Here is a 21,610-nt window from a genome sequence, read left to right as displayed (position 1 = left end):
TTCAATTATATTTCGTGATCATCTATGAAAACTAAATTAAAAGAAGGATAAGGGGTATCAAGGTGATATTACAGAGACTACTATGTTTCCTCCTACATTTGCTGTAAATACACGAATCGTTTCTTTAAATTTCAAATCAACGCAATCAATAATGGAACTTCAGTCAAGGTTTAGATTGAGACAATATAAATGGGACCTGACAACTTTATAAAATTAAACAAAAGCACATGTATTTCAAAGGAAGTATAATTATAATATATATGTTCGTTTAATTCTAATTTCCTCTTCCTTGTGCAAAAACAAGATAAACAGCTTAGACCACCAAACACGATATGATTTAACGGAAATCACACCCTATAAACAATTAATTGTGGCAGTAAGTTTTTGTTCGTTTTTTTTAATTTTTAATATAGTCACCTGATTTGTATGTGTATGGTTGTTTGTGTATTTATTTATTTAAAATGTTGATTATAATTCATTTTTGTTTTGCCTTGCTGTTCTGCTAAGCAGTAGACAAAAAACAATGTTATTTTACCAAAATTTGTTTACTCCTAAAAATTATTTACAAAGACCTAACAATGTATGACATATTTTTGCCTATATATTTTATTTAGGAATCTAAAGGTTATCATTTGAGGTTTTCATTTCCGAGTTGCAGAAAAAAAAAAATCATGCAATCATGATGATTTCCATGTACGTTTTTGGCAGCATTTATCATGCAAATTTTCAGACGTTCCAATGTTTAATTCTTCCCAGTAAATACAATGTTCGTAGTCACATCCACAAAAAAACAACCTTACCAAATCTTACAACATAGTAAAACTTATAGATTATTACTTACACCAAGGATTTGTATAGTTAACTATACAAATCCTTGCTTACACATATAGCATTTTTCATATTGGCCCTGGTATATGTCCGTGATTCTCACATCAAGCCAGAGGGCTGATATGGGTCGATTTCTGATATCAAGGCCAATATGGAAAAATTGCATATGACTACCCATGGCATGTATTTGGAAAATCCCAGGTAACACATGTGGTCAAACCATTCAGTTTATAATCTTTAATTGACAAGTTTACCGGAAGTTAAATTCGGTTCTCAATATGAGTATTGAGTATGAGTAAACTATGTGGTATGCGGCGGTATGGGCTTTGTTCTTTGTTGAAGGCCGGACGGTGATCTATAGTTGTTAAATTTTGTGTTATTTTGGTCTCTTGTGGACAGTTGTCTCATTGGCAACCATACCACATCTTCTTTTTTATATTGTAGTGAAAATATCGATGATTGCTTCGATGACATATTACCGACTCCGCCGACTTCCGGCTATTATTGGACATGCAAAAACATAAATATAAGCAAGGATTTGTATAGTGAGTCTCACTATACAAATCCTTGATATAAGTACAACATATGTGGTAAAAACATGCATATTTTCGACTACTCATATGCATGACAAGAACCTTAAAGAATGTTAAAGTATGGTAAAAGGTTAAGACATCAAAATGTCGTAAACTTCATCAATCAATTTTGGGAGCATAAACTTCTTCAAAATTGAAAGTATTTAAAATAGTGGGAGCTAAGCTATGTATTAAGAAAAAGGATATTGAACGAATTACAAGAGTAATTTATTACTCATCTGAAGGAGGGGCAAAAATTTACAATGTACAATTATTGTTTTTAAGCCATAAAGGAAGAGACAGCAGCGTTAAGTCACGGAAGAAGTTGTATGCACTTAAAACTTATTGTGTCTGGTAATTTGTAAGTAGCATACATTTAATCTTACAACCATTACAGGAAAAGTTCCTTTTAAAACGATAAAAAAACAAAAACGTACGACGCGTGCTCATAGGATTCTTTCTTTCCAAACAGCATCTATAAAGTGTATATGTAAGTATCAAGTTAGTTTAACTTTTCGTTTTCTGTAAGATTTGTTTTGCCTTTAAGATGCATAACTCAATTGATAGCGTTTATTTTATTAACTTTTCATTTCCCTGTGTACGATATCAATGGCATATATGTATTTGATACAAATGTAACTTTCCGTTCCTCTAGTAATTTATTATTTACACGATAATTATTTAATAACAAAATATTGAAAACAACAATACATACAGTATATCACCAAATAAAGGATCTAAAACTAAATAGTTCCCGAAATCCCTTATCCTATTGGGTTTCTATTAACTTGCCATTTTCTCTGAAACAATTCTTTATTTAGAATTTTTTAAGAGTACAGAAATCGATTAGCTTTTTGAACTCCTAACTTGCCATGTTGTCTGAGAGACAAACATTGGGAATTTGAATTTAGTGATTGTCAGGTATTTGATATACTAGGCTCATATTCGTGCTGTTTCTTTACTGGCGTAGATTTGGTATTGTTAGGTGTTTTTCCCTATGAACTGAAGGGTCAATAGGTCAATATGGCTGAATGAGAATATATATTTAGGACAATAACAAAATAACCAATTCATAACACCTTTACACCGCTTTATTAAATTAATGATTCTAACTTAGAGTCTTGAAATTTGTTATGTGAAGAGACACTTAATTAAGGGCATACGATACAGTTTTGATCCTGTATTTACAAGTTCATGAAAATTTGCATATAGGCTATTTTTACCTAATTAATTTAAATATGTAATAAAAAATATACCTTCATGTGCTACTTTTTGAGTAAAATGAGGTCGAAATTTTGTATATTTATTCAAAATTCAGATTTTGGCCGTAATTTCTTTTTGGAAAGAAAGACATAACTTTTTTTGTTATAAAAGATAAACACAATTTTTTTGTTGTTAAATAATCGGTAATTTCTGTATTTTATAAATATCCTAAAAAAATATGCAATTTTTTATTCAGAAATAACTCATATTTATCAAATGTTCATGAATTGAGGAAAAAACGTCATTTTTTACTGCATGTTTATCAAAATTAAACAAAATCCTCTATTTACAGTTTTATAAAATTTGGGTCACATAATCTCCTTGCAAAATGAAACAAAAAGCCGTTTTGAAAAATAGGGGTCCATGAACTCGTTTTCAAATTTGATGATCAGTTTGAATGATAAAAAGCAGTCGAAAAATGCATCTTTTCCTGATATGTCACAGTTTGACGTCGCGAAAATAACAAATTACGTTAGCAACGTCACTGCCTTCCCTGTAACTGTATCGTATGCCCTTAATTAAAAACGTACCTTTCTGCATCTTGGTCAATATTGATGAGACTTCTGATTTTGCCATATAGACGTACTTGTATTACCTATGATAACGCAATCATTTCATCTAGCAGTAAAGTAACTAGAAAGAACGTATCGGACATTTAATCCTTTTGCTTGATTTTGTGGTGAATAAAATTGTTTTATTCGAAAATAATTCCAGGATTTAAAAGGAAATTTATCTCATAATGAAAATATAATTTAAAATTACACCATTATTCATCAAAATACGGCTAGTTTTGTTTTTGGTTGGGTTGTAATGTCTGTACCTACAACTAACCTAGGATCCTGAATTTGACAATGGGCTAGTGCAGGTTATAATCTGATATCCTGAATTTGCCAATGGGCTAGTGCAGGTTTGTTTTTTGAATTAATGATTTGTTGTGTTAAAATGTGTGTAAACAGCAACAGTTTCAGCAATGTATGAAAAAATAAACCCAAATAACTCAATTAAAAAATAAAATTAAAAAAAACATACATTTGTCTCAACTCGGCCGATTCCATACCCTCATCTAACGATAGAAGGAGAGTAGCGGAGTCTCCCGAGGATTGCCGATTGATTTCTTTCTCATTCGTCACAACTCTGCCGATTTCGTACCTTCATCTAACGATAGAAGGAGAGTAGCGGAGTCACCCGAGGATTGCCGATTGATTTCTTTCTCATTCGTCAAAACTCGGCCGATTCCGTACCTTCATCTAACGATAGAAGGAGAGTAGCGGAGTCACCCGAGGATTGCCGATTGATTTCTTTCTCATTCGTTACAACTCGGCCGATTTCGTACCTTCATCTCATGGATAGAAGGAGAGTAGCGGAGTCACCCGAGGATTGCCGATTGATTTCTTTCTCATTCGTTACAACTCGGCCGATTCCGTACCTTCATCTCACGGATAGAAGGAGAGTAGCGGATTCTACCGAGGATTGCCGAATGATAAAACATAAACAAAAAAAAATTATCTTTGGCTCAGAATATAAAACAAGATAAATAAAACTTTTATTTTGGCCGAAAATTATTGTACAAGTTCATTTAACAAATAATTTATACACATACATGCCATAGAGTAAACACAATTGCGGGCCCTACAAAAATAAACAGCACAAATTAAATCTGTCAATAGTAAACTCACAAGTACAATAATTAAACATTAGGGATGGGTGGGAGGGTAACTAATCGAAAATATATCTAATAATGATTACAAAGTTACTAAGAAGTACTCACTGAACATATACTATAGATAGTGGAGAATTACGAAATGTCGAAGAAAACGAACTTCGCATATAATTATGCGTTTTTAGAATTAAAAACTATACAATTATCTTTGGCTCAGAATATAAAACAAGATAAATAAAACTTTTATTTTGGCCGAAAATTATTGTACAAGTTCATTTAACAAATAATTTATACACATACATGCCATAGAGTAAACACAATTGCGGGCCCTACAAAAATAAACCGCCAAACAAGCCCGCAAAAGACAAAAAGAAAAAAAAGAAAAAGAAAAATAAATAATAAAAAAAAGAAAACTATATTCTTAAAACAAAACAAAACACTCTTAGAATAAGAATAACTCAGACCCACAAACTGATATACACTTGTGTAAGCCTGACGAGACTCAAGAAATCAAAACGATACTTTCTTGTTAATCTCCTACTGAAGATCCAAAGAATATGTTACTTCTTAGAAAATCTTCTGACTCAACGAATAAAGAACTTCATTGTAAGCCACATACTAGAATGGTTATCTTCAAAATATGAACAAATCAGAATTAACATACTATAAATTACAACTGCATAATTAAACATATACAATTTACAAATGTGAAATGACATGAATAAAACACATCTTAAGCTGGGCAACTCCAGCTTCATTTAAATGCAAACCTCCATCTTTAATTGCAAATAAATCTCTTTTAGGAGAGCCCTTAAATAAAAATCTTCTATAAGACTTAATGAAACTTATGTTCTCCTCTTTACAAATACCAATTAAGGCTTTATTAATCTGAACAACCTTATATCCTAACTGAACAAAATCAACTGGTCGCGGTAAAATGGAAGATATCAAGATATTTATGTCTCTATTTCTATTTCTTACACTATATATCAAATTTCTAAATTTACATAAAATAATCTCTATAGAATGTTTCTCTATATCATTGGTACCAAAATGTAAAATAACATGCGAAAAGCTATCAAACTCATGAAGATATATATACTCCTTATCAATAACATATTTAATGTAACCTAAATTAGCTCCACTAAAACTCTGTACAACCGTGTCTTTCATCCCATCCAGATATTTCCCAATAGAGTCACATAAGATTAACACCCTCTTCTTCATTACTGCAATTAAGGGGTAAATTTAGTCATGGCCTTAGCAACAGAGACTTTTTCGGATAAAGAAAATTGAAGATATAATTTATAGGCATCACTTGCCCAATCACCATGAACTTGTATTAACTCTGCAGGTACCTTAGATTCAAAAGCAAAGGTCTCACCCCCTAGGCGGAAACTATGAGTAGAAAATAGTCGTGGATTCCTGCCTATCTTACTAATAAACTCCTTAATATACCGCTGAAAATCTGTATAAGTCACAGGAACTAACTTGTGTTTACTAGGAAATAAAAAAGCTGGACTATCTCCGGCGGCAGGAATTAATTTACACATATTTCTATAAGCTCTCAGTGGACATAATGCAGAACTAGTATTTTCAATCAATGGTATCTTCAAAATTCTATTACCCATCTGTATGGTTTTTGACCAATTAAAAATTACAATAGCAATATTACCCTCTAAAATTACTTTATTTCTGGTTAACTGTTTATCTATGTCAAAAGACATTTTAGAATCAGGTACTAAATTAGATTTGCGCGCCATTAAGAAAAAGGCAAATAAAAATAAACACCATATAGTGCACTGCTTTGGATCGTCATGATTTATAACTCTATTAATATCTAATAACATATCTACAGTAATAGCTAACGCTTGTTTTTGTAAATGCTGTTTCTCTCTAGCAATCCCTTTCAATAATAACTTGACAGAAAATTCATCTAAATGAACAAAAGGTTTGTCTAACATTAAATGCATAGTTTTAACCCCACATACATAATTTTTTATAGAACTTACTGATTTAAACGATCTACTCAAAAATTGAATAAACAAACAGATCGTTTTTAATGAAACAGGACATTCATTTAAATTAAAAAATGTACAAAAAAGCAAAAAGGCTCGCCACTGAACCAATAAATTCTTTTTTGTTCCTACAGCAAAGGCTGATAATGTCGATATCTTTACATCCCTTTCTAGTTCTCTGATTTGTCTATCTGAAAACGTAATTTACCATTCATGAATAAACTGAAACAACTCATTTGTCACTTCAAATTCTTCTAAATGTATATATTTTGTCTCTTCAAAAAATGTTTTAGCATAATTACTATGTAAATGCCAGCGAGACAACATATCAGCTAAACGATTGTCAACACCTGCAATGTGAACTGCCCTCAACTCAAATTCGTTAATGGCGGCTACAAAACAAATCTCACGCAAACAAGATTGTAAAAACTGATTTCTTGATCTTCCAGTGTTAATTACTGTTACTGTAACCTGGTTATCACATTTAATCATAATTCTCTTTCCTCTCAATTTAGTTCCCCATAATTTCAGGCATACCACTACTGTTAACATTTCTAATGCATTAATATGAAGCTGTTCATTAACAATAGCATCAGGGAATTCAACATGAAAAAAATGTTCTTTGAACATGCCACCACAACCTGTCATGCATGCATCAGAAGAGAAAATTTCATCTGGTTTCGACCATTCCTCTATTAACATCATTGATACACCATTATATAAAGGTAAAAACTTTTTCCACCATAAGATGTCTTTTTTAACAAGTTCAGGCACCTCGCTCTTTTTTACATCTTGATAAATATATCTTAACCAATTAAGTATTCGAGAAATAAAAACTCGTCCGGGTCTAACACAACACCCGACAAAATTCAGTTTTCCAACAAGCGATTGAATTTCACGCTTAGAGGCGAATTCTTTTCCTACCCACTCCAATAAAATTAAATCTATCTCTGTTAATCTTTCAATAGAAATTTCTAAAGTCATTTTAACTGAGTCACAAATAATTCCTAAAAACTCCATTCTAGTTGAAGGACCCACAGCTTTATGTTCGGACTCTTCAATTCCACAAGAAGCTAACACATTTTGTAATTCTAAAAAGGCTTTTGAAGACAATTCTGGACTTTCTACCCCGGCAAAGTCATCTAAATAGTTTATGATATCAAACCCTAAAGAGCTATAAATATAAGCAATAGCGTTTGTCAATCTTTGACATATTTGTGCAGCTGATCTTAAGCCCATAGACAGCACAATATCAAAAAATATATGTCCATTCCAAGCAAATCCTACTAAAAAGGTATCTCCAATATCAATTGGAATTTGTCTGTAAGCCCGGGCAAGATCCCGTTTGAAAAGATGAGATCCACTTCCCTTTTTCTTTATTAACAAAACTAAATCATCTACTCTTGGGTATGTTAAAGAAACTGGTTCACCTAAATAACTATCTTTATCTATAAATTCATTTACACCAGTTCCACCAGCCAAACTTAGGTCTAGAATGATCCTCCTTTCCGTTGAATCCTTTTTAGGAACCGTATTCAATGGAGATAAAATAATACCATGATCAAATGGATTCACATGAAAAGGGCCAATAATTGCCCCCTTAGTAAGTTCTTTTACCAAATATTTCTCCATATCATTGGGAAACTCTACTGCCCCACGATGATTTTTAACTTGTAACACCTCTTTTTGAACCTTAAAATCTCGTAATAAACTCATAGATTCCTTATTTCGGTGAAATCCAATTGGAAATCCAAATTCTAACAATTTACAAATTTGTCTGTCCGAATAATCACTAAGCATCAATTTAAAATAATCCACATTTATTTTTGATAGTGTTTTTATTTTACAGTCTTCAAAATTCAATTTTGACGATTTAAAAACTAAATCGTGATCATGTAAAAGCTTGTCAGTTTTCAAAACATCATATTTACCCTCATATACTAATTTACAAAGATCGTTTTTACAAGCTTCAGAACTATCGTTCTCTTTTTTATTACCACTGTTCTTTGATAAAAATTTCATATTAGAGTTATCTCTCTTCAAGCTGTCTTTCATGTATTGAGGATAAAAAATCTCCGCATCAGGATCAAGCTTTTTAATACGATCTAGTCAAACAGGGAAATTAGGACAAGTATTAGAACATTCTGGATGATTTAACTTTTTATTATCCTTTTTCCAGCAAACTGCACAAATGTGTAAGACAGTCTTATATTGACCTTTGAAATTAATTAGATGCGGCGTGGATTTCGACGTACACCGATTTCTATTATATAATGTACAAAACCAAATACTTTCTTCCTTTTTTGTGAAATCTGATTTAAATGTCTTACTACCAGAAGAGCTCTCCGACTTAGATAAAATGTAAGGACTTAAAACCGGAACTTCAATACACGTAGGGTCATCTTTCCAAGATTTTTGACCCAATTCTATTTTACGTAGCCATGCTGCATAAAAGGCGAGAAGACCTTTCCAAGCATAAATATTTCTATAGTAAGTAATTTTCTTTAAAAGATTCAATCTACCCGATTTCTCTGTTTCAGAAATACCATAACTTGTGATAATTTCAAGCTCTTCCGCGGTAAACAATTTAATGTCTAAACTTTTAAAAGGAGGTTGATTCATTTACATACTCGTATTGTAGAGCGGAATGAGGCCATAAAAGTTGATTCTTGACTTTATCTGACGACTTACTCTGAATACCAGATTTAATTTTTCTTTTCCTACGCTTATTCTTTTTCTTTTCACACTCAGAATCATCTTCCGAATCGGACGAATCGGACGAACTATCAGAAACAGCTATACATTTCTTTCTATCACTGTTCCCTTTTTTACCTTTTTTTCTATTTACCCCATCATCAGAACTACTCTCTGAACTTGTTGAACTTAGTTTAATCTTAAGTTTGCTTTTCTTTTTACTAGCGTCTCCTTTTATTTCAGGTTTGTCAAATAACCCCATATCTGACAATTTTTTATCAACTTTTGAATTAAGCCTTTCCATCTTTCTAAGATCAGTTAATTTAACTTTGTCATCTATTATACTATCCTCACCTTTCATTGACTTCAACACCTTTTCCCCTTCTTCTATTTTCTTTTTTAAGATTGCTTTCTCCTCCTCTTTCTTCTTTCTTATACTATCTTCTGTGTTCTTCAACTTCTTACGTAACTGTTCTAGTTCTTCGTCTGAGCGACTTCCTTCTTCGTCAGAATCCAAGTCCTCGGCCACTACCTTATCTAAAATTCTTGCTGTGGTGAGTTCCAACTTTTTCCTAGGTGTGGAAATCTTAACAGGATCTGTCAAATTTAATGCTGGCAGTCCATAATCATTCAGCGACTTGTAATTTATGCCTTTACGAGATCGTAAACTTTCTGCCATTCTCTAACTATATTCTCTAACTCTATTCAAACTAAAATTCTATCTAACTATATTCCAACTTAACTAATCGAAAATATATCTAATAATCAATCGAAAATATATCTAATAATGATTACAAAGTTACTAAGAAGTACTCACTGAACATATACTATAGATAGTGGAGAATTACGAAATGTCGAAGAAAACGAACTTCGCATATAATTATGCGTTTTTAGAATTAAAAACTATACTATTGTGCATAATATTTTAGCAGCTTTGTTTGAATATATTCCCTAGACAAGCTTATATAGGTTAAATAAATTCAAACTCATAATTGAATGTATGAATGAGTGAATGAATATTTTATTTGCAAAACCTAAGCATAAATAACATGCCTTGGCAATAAATAGACAAGTGTATCCAATGTGACAAAACAACACAGATAGCAGAGAACATTACCTAATATAGTAATGTGTTCTACAATTCACAGTACATTCATGTATGTTTTAGATAGATACATAGTTTGATTGTAATTGATTTAATTTTGCTTGAAGCAAATGAAACAGTTTGAAAGTATTTGGCCAAGAACAATCATATTTTGGCACATATTCTAGTCTCACAGTTCTGTAGGCTTGACATGCTTTGCTCATTGTTGAAGGCCGTCCTGTGACCTATAGTTGTTACTTTCCGTGTGTCATGTTGTTCTCTTGTGGAGAGTTATCTCATTGACAATAATACCACAAATCTTCTTTTTTTATAAGTACGAAAAGGCACAAAAAGAACTCATTTTTAACAATTATATATAAATATTTGATACAGAAAAGATCACCATCAATAGAAAAGATGTTGAGAGAGGACCCCACTGAAGATTCTAACACTTTTAACCCTATCGTTTTCCAGTTAAAAGCTTTGAAGATATTTGGAGCAATACAGATGATATTAGGTGGAATTATTACATGCATTGGAATCATTAGTTTAGAGCTGGATCGGAGCGAAAAGAATTGTAAATCTGACATTGATAATCGTTGCGAAGAGCGATCTAAAGTTATTATTGAAATTGACGGTGCATGTATAGGACTATCTCTATGGGTAAGAAAACATGATAGTATAGCATATTTAACTCCTTACTTGCGAAAAAAAAATAATGAAGTAAAGTGCATTATACGAATATTTAGTCAATTTAGAAAAAGACATAATAACAAACAATTGTTCATGAAAATGCCCTATTATACAATATATAGTTTTGTATCTTACAATTGTTTGGGTTTAAAATCAAAATTAAGCTTAATGTGAGGTAACGGAACAACCCTTTAACTTCAAAAGGGGGAGTATGTTTTTTGGGAACACATTTATTCATGTTTTCGATGCTTTCAATCAAAGGATTTTTTTCTCTCAAAATTAAACATTATACGGTAATCTGCAATCAGAATATCCTTTTTTTGTCATCTGCTTGACCAGAATATTTGTTTTTATAAAATTGTAGATCAGAATAAATATATTTAGGAAAAATACATAACCCCAACCTTTAAGGTTAAATGGTTGTTCCCTAAGCTCACAACTCCCGCCTCACATATTCGAATTGTGTCATTGAAACAAAAACTTATACATTTTATAATATATAACTAAACTTTTGTTTGCTACAGAACAGGCACAAATTGAGATGAGGGATATACGTTAAGATCAGGGCATACTACAACACAAATATGCTAAATATTTTGTTTAATATCTCCAAGCAAACTGTCCCCTTACAAAGAAATGGAAGAAATGATTTGTTTTTGTTTTTGTACATTTTAGTTTGTATTCATATTTACACATCTTGTAACCATACCGTCACCTGATTTAGATGATTTTCAATTAACACTGTGTATCATCACCACCGAATAAAGATACATGTACTCTTGACCTGATTTACTGTTCGTTGTCTAAGAAAAACTACATTACTGTACATACACGGCGACCAAAATATAAATGACCAGCTTTAAGCTGGTATTTTACAGTAATGTTATTTTTCTTACATAACGAACAGAAACCAGACCAAGGGTTATATCTATATTCGGTGGTGATGCTTAAACTTCCACAGAAAAAAGGTAATAAAAAATGGTAATAGGCAGATTTTTTGCTTGAAATGACGTTTTATCTAGGAAAGGGCGTATAAATTTTGGAGCTGTGCTCGCTGTTTATTTTGATCAATTGGAAAATTGATAAGGTAAATTGTTGAAGGTTTTTTAGGGTAACATATGTTTTTTTTTAAATGCATTTATAAATATTATGTGTTGATTAATTTTTAGGTTGTTATCACTGGAGTCATACCTTTGTTCATTACCAAGAAGAATGAATCTCAATGGAGAAGTCTGGTAAGGCTTTTACAGCCGATTTCCTTTAAGAGTAGACGAGTCCAGCAGATAACCAATCTATCTGTTTGTTAGACTGGGCTTCTTCGAAAGCACGGTAGTATACCTGACCTAATAATGACCTCACGGTTCAGCTAACAAGCAAGCTAACCAAAGATATTACCATGGCTACAAACTTAATGAAATCGGCTGTAAAGAATTTTTTTCTCTTTTAATAAAATTAGTGGACACTTAACAAACGGCAGATAATTGTTAATGTACGTATGGTGACGTAAGTCAGTAAAACGTTCGTAAAAAAAATATCAAATTGGTTTAGGGCAAATGATACAGCTTCCATCTCATGATGATTATTTTACGAAAATTTGCATAAAAGCTTTTTGTCACCTAGAAAGCAGTTCAAATATGTAATGAAAAATATACCTTCATGTGCCACTTTTACCGATAATAGGGTCGACATTTTAGACATTTAACAAAACTATCGTTTTTTTTTTATCATATTTCTATCCAGTTAATAAACACATCTATTTTTTTTTTATTTCATCAACTCTATGGAAATGATTATTGTTTAATAATGTTTCAGGATTTTAGAAAAAACGGCATTTTTTGCGGTATATCAATAATTGCTGACTTTTCAACAAAATTGGTACAAATAATCTTCTAACGTACAAATCTAACATAAAGCCATTTTGAAAATGTGGGGCCCATGTACTCGTTTTCAAATTAAATCAGTCTATTACGGTTAATCTTAATCTTCAGTTTTTTTGTATATCCGACTCCAGCTCTATTATACATCGTTATCTGGTAGACATATGCAAGCACTGATGGAATATTGCTATACAGTAGTGTATTATATGTTACAATGGGACAAATCAAAATCATCCCTTTTGTCGAAAGGTGTATATAGTCCTGAACTAACCATTGTTTTTTAATCTCTGGATATGTAGCTGAACTATATCGGTATATGTTATATTCTTTATATTAATTTCAAAGGGAGATACATACATGTATGCGATCAACAGAGTCGTCAAACTATTTAACCAAATTATTTAGTAAGGGGAAGTTATTTATATTTAGGAACGTGAAATTCCTGTATATCATCTGCTATAAAACGAAAAAGGCACAACTGAGACAGTTCAAGTTATTTTCTGATGGTTAAGCCATTTACCGGTAATTGTTGAGTAATGCAGTAGTTACATAAACAAACATATTTGGCACTCATACCGCATCTTCCTATATCTATATTTTTAATTTCAATTCCCGTTGTAAGTTCCGTTTTACAAAAAAAAAAATTATATACAAGTATCATTCATTTTGAGTTAAGGTTACCATTGAAGAGTTGTGTTGCAAGCCACAGGCACTTGTCTCAATTCCCCCCCTATATACCTTAATATAACACAAGGTGTCTAAAAAAGGAAACTCGTAACTTATTAGACATACCACAAATAACACGTGTGAGATTTTGTTTCAAGGTATCTCATACAATTTTACTAAATGGGGGATACGTTTTATTCAGACAAAAAATTATAGTTTTTAGGATGATTCCAACAACTAATGTACCATTGTACAGATAAAACAATTTAGATATAACAAGTTTTAATGGGGTTGACAGACTAGAAAGCGGCATATAACGGAATTTCGTCACCGCCTTTCATTTTTCCAAACTGCAATTTAAGTACCTTGTGTTATATTAAGGGATATAGGAAAATAATTTATGAGACAAGTGCCTGTGTTGCAAGCGGAGGTATCTGTGACGAACAAGATCACATAATTCTAGTTTGTTTATATATAGTGCAATGATACAAAATTACAAGATTTTATTTCAAGGGAAAATTCATGAACTTAAAGACATTGTGTTTCTTCTTTTTCCAGAAACTTGCCTTTGTAGTCTGTAGTGTTATTGGGGCTACAGCGTTTGTCCCAACAATCGGCATATTAGGAGTAGTCAGTGCGATAAAGGTAAGTATTTAATATTTGTAATAAATCAAATAAATCTCATAAATGTACCATGAAACATTAGGCTGGTTCCCTATCTTGTCACATACGGATGTCAGAGCCATATATATAAAGGACAGGGAACCAGTCTACACGAAACTTGTTATAATTTTGGTTTTTCTGTCATATTTCTTTCTCATTCGTTACAACTCGGCCGATTCCGTACCTTCATCTCACGGATAGAAAGAGAGTAGCGGATTCACCCGAGGATTGCCGATTTCTTTCTTTCTCATTTGTCACAACTCGGCCGATTCCGTACCTTCATCTCACGGATAGAAAGAGAGTAGCGGATTCACCCGAGGATTGCCGATTGATTTCTTTCTCATTCGTCACAACTCGGCCGATTCCGTACCTTCATCTCACGGATAGAAAGAGAGTAGCGGATTCACCCGAGGATTGCCGATTGATTTCTTTCTCATTCGTTACAACTCGGCCGATTCCGTACTTTCATCTCACGGATAGAAGGAGAGTAGCGGAGTCACCCGAGGATTGCCGATTGATTTCTTTCTCATTCGTTACAACTCGGCCAATTCCGTACCTTCATCTCACGGATAGAAGGAGAGTAGCGGAGTCACCCGAGGATTGCCGATTGATTTCTTTCGCATTCGTTACAACTCGGCCGATTCCGTACTTTCATCTCACGGATAGAAGGAGAGTAGCGGAGTCACCCGAGGATTGCCGATTGATTTCTTTCTCATTCGTTACAACTCGGCCAATTCCGTACCTTCATCTCACGGATAGAAGGAGAGTAGCGGAGTCACCCGAGCAGGGTTTCCCCTGGGTCAATTATTTTTTTCGCCACCTCTTTCGCCAAAACAATATATTTTTCGCCACTTTATTATTTTTTTCGCCAAGTAACACAAATATTTTTTTTTTCTTCAAATTTTCCTTTTTTTCCAACCCCCCTCCTCCTTACATAGGAAGTGTTTTTTTACAGCAAAACGAAGCTCGTGTAAGGTGTAGTCATTACATTGAAGGGTTACTCTCATGCCAACCTTTTGAATAGATTTCTTCATAACCGTTACGACAGTTTTCTTTTCTAGACCATCGTAAATAAGTAAAACAATATGCTTGAAACACGTGTGTAACTGAAACGACTTTGAAGTTCCCATTCAAATTAATGACCTATATATGTAAGTTTAATGATAAAGTTTTAAATCAGAGACCTTTCTTGCTTATGAACATTTTTCGTCATAACAACAATTTTTTTTGCACTATCATTAAAAGAAGGAGAGGAAGTGTAAACATTTTGCTTCAAACACGTGCGTCGCAAAGTGGTTAATAAATCCCTTTTGTGACATGTGACAGAAGCCATTTAACAATATCATTTTGTCATATCATACAATCAACACCTTTATTAAGGTGGTACCCAACACTTTTACTAAAATTAATTTGGCTCGTTTAATTTTCATAAAACTTTGCAAAAGTATTTACTTTTACTCTATAACAAAAATATAAAATATTCAAAAATTTTGAACCAACCGTTTTGTCAGAAAAATTACACTGGTTATATAGCAATTTGGCAAACACCAATTTTGATCATTGAGAAGCTTTATATTCCCTTAACAACACAACGTAATTAAAACGTTTAGCTGATTTTACAGAGTTATCTCCCTGTAGTGTTAGGTACCACCTTAATTAGTCCTTTGATGTCGATAGCTATGAATGCAATCAGCTGATTATTGATTTTCTGTCAAAATCTTAACGAGTTCAAGGTGAATTCCGAGTATTGTCTGATCGGTAAAGTCAGAGAAACCCGAAAAAAAGTAAATAAACATGATGGCTGAAAATAAATCGTAATATATTTCTTTCGCCAAATTCTTTCGCCAAATTCTTTCGCCAATGACGAATTTTAATCGCCACAATTATAATTTTTTCGCAAATTGCGAAAATGGCGACCGCCAGCGGAAACCCTGCACCCGAGGATTGCCGATTGATTTCTTTCTCGTCAACTTTGATCAGATTGCATATCTATATATATACCATTTGTGTTTATGTTTTCGGTTCGTATTCTTATTTCGCCATAACTATTTGTTATTATCGAATCAAGATCCATTAAATATTCTTGTCGTGTAGAGCATCACAAGTTAAACGCGATTGCATTTGGTGTTTCCCAATACTAAAAAAGAATCGTGGCGTTGTTGCTGTGACATTCAGAATACAATTATTCTATATTAAACCTCTTCAAACTTTCTTCAAAGAAATGATTGAATGTGTTATGGTCTAACGTTAGAAGGGGAAAAAACAACAATACTATTAAATCCGTAGACCATTTATTTTTATCCGGTTTGTCTCCTAGCCGACGATCATCTGAAAAATTACTCACATCCCTCTAAAGAAATCTCACTAAAAATACTACTTGCATCACTTTATCGAACTCGCATTACCACCACTCAAACAAAATGTATTACATTCAAACTCGCACCACTGAAGAACTGTTTTCAATCATCAGCGAGTTCTAGATTGTCTTCTCTAAGTTATTGCCACCGTTCTGGGACCACCCGTACAAAAGATGTATCACACACAGACAGAACCTGACTCGCTCCTTTCGAAAAAAAAAAGAAATATCACTTAATAGTACCACTGAGAAATGTTGTAATCATTAGTGTTCTAGGTTGTCTTCATCTTCTCTGAGTTATTTCACCCGTCAAAGTCTAGGACCTGTTTAACACAGAGACAGAGGCTACTAACTGGACACTAAAACTCTCATAGAAGAGGAACTGACAAACTAACCAATTGTGAAACTATCAACATTATGCATCAGTGCATAAAAACAGTTTGAGAAACACGAACCAAAGCTGTGTATCTTCATAAAAATTTCAAGATGTCTTCAAGCCGAGCTCACGTGGGTTTTTGTAGTTTTTTTTTATTAAAGTTGTAGGCGTCTAAATGTTTGACATACACGTATGCACAAGGCTGTGTACTTCGACGAATTGGCGAAAATAGTCATTCTGAAAACAAAATAATAATCGTAAAAATTGATGAATTAGAACAGTTTCAGACTTTTTTTAAAGGGTACCATGTAACATAATTATGTAACTTTCACCTACAGTTAAAATCTTTGTTTCGGAATCTTTTAATAAGTTTTTGGTTCATAAAGCAATGATTTACAACTTTTTTCTTTTACCTAGCGGGTTTTAACGCCCTGGGCAATCAATACCAGGGCTAGAGCAATAGCAATAATGATTGCAGCCTTTTTAACGTTTGTGATGACCATCACCACTTGCTCGTACGCCATGTGTTGCGGGAAGGAGAACGAACAAAGACAGGTCAGTGAAGATAATTATTTAAATACTATTTCCATTCTCAATTTTATCAAAAGGAGAAGAGTCATTACGGATATTTGCTCCTCTTGTTTGTGAATTTTTGCAAGATATTCGGAATCCTCTGGTTTTATCCATGAGTTACCATTAAAAAAAATTGCCCAAACCCCTACTTTAATCTTTTTCTAATATTTGATTACCTATAGTTAAAGAGACCATTTTTATAATTCTTATAAAATCCTTGATATTTTTTTATAGTTTGAAAAAAGGTGCCAATTTTAAATATATGAAAAATCTAGAGAGAATCACCTACCGCCAAGTTCCCAAGGCTTATATTTCGAAAACAAGCACACGGACCCTTATTTTTTTTCTGCTTTTTAAGTTCTTTTATTCATATGCTTTCAATTTATAACAATCTTTGAAAAAGCTTGTGATTTTGAAACAGAGTACCGGACATGCTTAATAAGAGCACATGTCAACCTAAAAAATATCAAAAAGTATGTTTGCATATACTTCATACAAAATTAACTTCGGTCAACGCTTTAACACCCACTGAAGTTACAAAAAAACATTCAATCCTTAAATAAGTTTCAAAGCACTTTTGATAAGTACTTTCATAAGGAACGTTCAGACTCATAAAATTGAAAACCATGGATGTATAACTGCCTAAACAAAGTTGAGCTTATGACCAATAGGAAAATGAATAGAAAATCCATCTTAAATCAAGTTTGCCTGAGGTATTTGGATCAAAAGTTTCTTAATAATTTCAATTTTTAAATTATTTTCACTATAATATTTAAGGAATGACTGTAATATATTTTCTGTCTATGAAGAAATAACCTCAAAAATGTGGTGCACATTGAATAACCCGCGTAGCGTGTACAACACATTTTTGAGGTTATTTCGAATATGACAGTCAATGCTTATAATTTCATTCTAAATTCCATTTTAAGCCGGAGTAAATCATTAAAAAAACGTTCATGACGTCACGGTCACATGACAAAATTATTTCTAGAGGCGGAAAGACAAAACACTGCCAGCCAATCAGAAGACGCATTTTACCAACATTAACTAATTATTATTCTATCGACAGAAACTATAAAAATCAAAATTGATCAGCAATACATGACCTTTTAATCCTCAATGGACATCTTATTGGAGTTAATCTCCCTTTTTGCGTTTGAGCTGCAATGTAGATAGAAACAACGATGAGTAATGATGATCAGCAAGATTGAGGCCATTGACAAGTATTGTATACATGGTCAGAACGATCACCATGAATAGATCAACATAAAAGCGCTGTTCCTTAGTTTTGTCTTTTGTTGTGCTTGTACTGGTTTTTTGGCATGGATGTTTTTTCCATATCCTTTGTTGTTCTATTAAGACTTAATTAAAATAGAAATTAAGTATTTTTCCCTATTATATGACAAAAGCTACAAATGATCATTTATCGGTTTTGCCATTACAGTTATTACCCATTTATGCATATTTCGATAATGTTATGAAAGCCAAAGTAACAAGACAAACCTGTAATCGGACAGAAAGTGTAATCTGGTCTTAATTTTCAGCCAACACTCAGGGTGAAAATATTTTTTGCTAACAAGGGTATAATCTTCATCTCCTTTTTAGCTCACCTGGCCCGAAGGGCCAAGTGAGCTTTTCTCATCACTTGGCGTCCGGCGTCCGGCGTCGTCCGTCGTCGTCCGTCGTCGTCCGTCGTCGTCCGTCGTCCTGCGTCCGTCGTCGTTAACTTTTACAAAAATCTTCTCCTCTGAAACTGCTGGGCCAAATTAATCCAAACTTGGCCATAATCATCATTGGGGTATCTAGTTTAAAAATTGTGTCCGGTGACCCCGCCAACCAACCAAGATGGCCGCCACGGCTAAAAATAGAACATAGGGGTAAAATGCAGTTTTTGGCTTATAACTCAAAAACCAAAGCATTTAGAGCAAATCTGACTGGGGTAAAAATGTTCATCAGGTCAAGATCTAACTGCCCTGAAATTTTCAGATGAATCGGACAACCTGTTGTTGGGTTGCTGCCCCTGAATTGGTAATTTTAGGGAAATTTTGCTGTTTTTTGTTATTATCTTGAATATTATTATAGATAGAGATAAACTGTAAACAGCAATAATGTTCAGCAAAGTAAAATCTACAAATAAGTCAACTTAACCAAAATGGTCAGTTGACCACTTTAGGAGTTATTGTCCTTTATAGTCAATTTTTAACCATTTTTCGTAAATCTTGGTAATCTTTTACAAAAATCTTCTCCTCTGAAACCACCAGGCCAAATTTAAACAAACTTGGCCGCAATCATCATTGGGGTATCTAGTTTAAAAATTGTGTGGCGTGACCCGGCCAACCAACAAAGATGGCCGCCATGGCTAAAAATAGAACATAGGGGTAAAATGCAGTTTTTTGCTTATAACTCAAAAACCAAAGCATTTAGAGCAAATCTAACAGGGAGTAAAATTGTTAATCAGGTCAAGATCTATTTGCCATGAAATTTTCAGATGGATTGGACAAACTGCTGTTAGGTTGCTGCCCCTGAATTAGTCATTTTAAGGAAATTTTGCCGTTTTTTGTTATTATCTTGAATATTATTATAGATAGAGATAAACTGTAAAGGGAAACAATGTACAGCAAAGTAACACCTAAAAATAAGTCAACATGACCTAAATGGTCAATTGACCCCATAAGGAGTTATTGCCCTTTATAGTCAATTTTTAACAATTTTCATAAAATTTGTAAATTTTAACTAACATTTTCCACTGAAGCTCTTAGGCCAAGTTCAATATAGATAGAATGATTGTAAGCAGCAATAATGTTCAGTAAAGTAAGATATACAAACACATCACCATCACCAAAACACAATTTTGTCATGAATTCAAATGCGTCCTTTGTTTAATATTCACATAGACCAAGGTGAGCGACACAGGCTCTTTGGAGCCTCTAGTTTTAAATTATTTTGAAAACCAAATGAATGAACAAAACGAACCCCATCAACACAATGGGCGATCTGATGTTCTCTTGGAGAGTAAGCAGATCCAGCTGCGCATTTGGTTGTAAAATTGTGTGTTATATGAAAAGATACAGACCGTTAGCTTTGACATTTTTTTTGCGGTGGTAGAAAATATGTTTTAGATTTAATATGTTTTTTTTAAAGATGTGTTTTATGGTTTTATTTAGTGTTGAAGGATTGCTGCTACATTGAAATATACCCCATATTTGTATATGATGATATTTTACCGGCATTAACATGCATGCAATAATGACAATGCAATAAAGGGAACAAAAGTCGCCCTTTTATACTACAACAAACATTTTAATATAAGACAAAATAGTGTGAATAAACAAATTACAAGTACAAAAATGTATAACAAGTCTAAAACGTTAAGAAATTTGTTGTTTACAGAAGGTTACAGAAAAACTTCAATGAAATAAGTTAACATAATCATCCCAACACCAAACTTATAAATCAATTATCTTAATATGTACTAGTATATCTATAATTTAAATCATTCTATTCTCATGATGTGATTTCATTTTTTTCATTGATTTGTAAGGCAGTAAATGTTAACATTGCAAATGTTGTACCAGGTCAGATGCCAGGTTATCAGCTTATTTCGGGTTATCAACCAAATCCATACCTACAAGGTCAAATGCCACCCCATTTCATCACAGGATCGGGTCAAATTCCTGGCAATATGGCAGCTGTATCAGGATATCCACAATACCCGGCTGTTCAGAATGGAATGATCCCTAATCAACACACAGCTATCATGGAAAGCTCAAATAGACTTAAAATCCAAGAATGTTGAATTTTCTATATCGTACATAGCGTTAAACAACATTAACTTGGGTGTGGATATGTGGATATTATGTAGGTGTGTGGGTGTGTAGGTGTGAGGGTGTTATTGTTTTTAAATTGTTATTACAGTGCATACTTATATAATAAAAGCATACGAAAAATAAAACCAAGATTATTTAGATGAATATTTTGTATTCCTTAGGATACTCAAGAATACTAGGCATATAATTTGTTACGCCATAACAATCAGTGGTGCTTGAATCAAAGCATGATAATCAGGTTTTTCTTCACATTTATATCGTAAAATATTAGCTACGAACCACAACGTGAACCATATTTGGTGAGTATAAAGCGGCTGGTATTTTACGATATAAATCCGTTAAGTCTGTTAAGGTTTATGTACCCTTCTGTAGCCATTTTTGTACGAATTTTTCAAACCTCAATTGTATCAAAACTAAAGATATAATAAACAATAGAGATAGGCCATTTAGTACATGTTCC

At 33.0% G+C, this 21,610-nt stretch overlaps 2 protein-coding genes across 4 annotated transcripts; one reads left to right on the top strand and one right to left on the bottom strand.

Annotated features, from left to right (window-relative positions):
* Nucleotides 1–295: 295 nt before the first annotated feature.
* LOC134686009 (uncharacterized) lies at nucleotides 296–21,263 on the top strand. Of its 2 annotated transcripts, XM_063545714.1 has the most exons (7): nucleotides 296–376; nucleotides 1,686–1,761; nucleotides 10,513–10,782; nucleotides 11,982–12,047; nucleotides 13,914–14,000; nucleotides 17,168–17,305; nucleotides 20,865–21,263. In XM_063545714.1, exons 3-7 carry the CDS (start codon nucleotides 10,537–10,539, stop codon nucleotides 21,117–21,119), a joined length of 792 nt encoding a protein of 263 aa, XP_063401784.1. In that variant the 5' UTR covers nucleotides 296–376; nucleotides 1,686–1,761; nucleotides 10,513–10,536; the 3' UTR covers nucleotides 21,120–21,263. The 2 variants fall into 2 exon arrangements, with proteins under 2 accessions (XP_063401784.1, XP_063401785.1); XM_063545715.1 differs by lacking the exons at nucleotides 296–376; nucleotides 1,686–1,761 and adding an exon at nucleotides 1,769–1,890.
* LOC134686777 (uncharacterized) lies at nucleotides 4,359–9,784 on the bottom strand. 2 transcript variants are annotated; one of them, XM_063546529.1, is made up of 3 exons: nucleotides 9,390–9,784; nucleotides 5,454–5,552; nucleotides 4,858–4,954 (listed from the first exon to the last, which is right to left on the bottom strand). In XM_063546529.1, the coding sequence occupies exons 1-3, from the start codon at nucleotides 9,712–9,714 to the stop codon at nucleotides 4,908–4,910; spliced, it is 471 nt and encodes a 156-aa protein (XP_063402599.1). In that variant the 5' UTR covers nucleotides 9,715–9,784; the 3' UTR covers nucleotides 4,858–4,907. The 2 variants fall into 2 exon arrangements, with proteins under 2 accessions (XP_063402600.1, XP_063402599.1); XM_063546530.1 differs by lacking the exon at nucleotides 5,454–5,552 and having other exon boundaries at nucleotides 4,359–4,954.
* Nucleotides 21,264–21,610: the final 347 nt, after the last annotated feature.

This window comes from Mytilus trossulus, chromosome 10 (assembly GCF_036588685.1).
Source record: "Mytilus trossulus isolate FHL-02 chromosome 10, PNRI_Mtr1.1.1.hap1, whole genome shotgun sequence".
NCBI classification, from domain to species: Eukaryota; Metazoa; Mollusca; class Bivalvia; order Mytilida; family Mytilidae; genus Mytilus; species Mytilus trossulus.
Note: the sequence above shows the minus strand (reverse complement) of the source record. Positions and strands in the feature narration are given on the sequence as shown.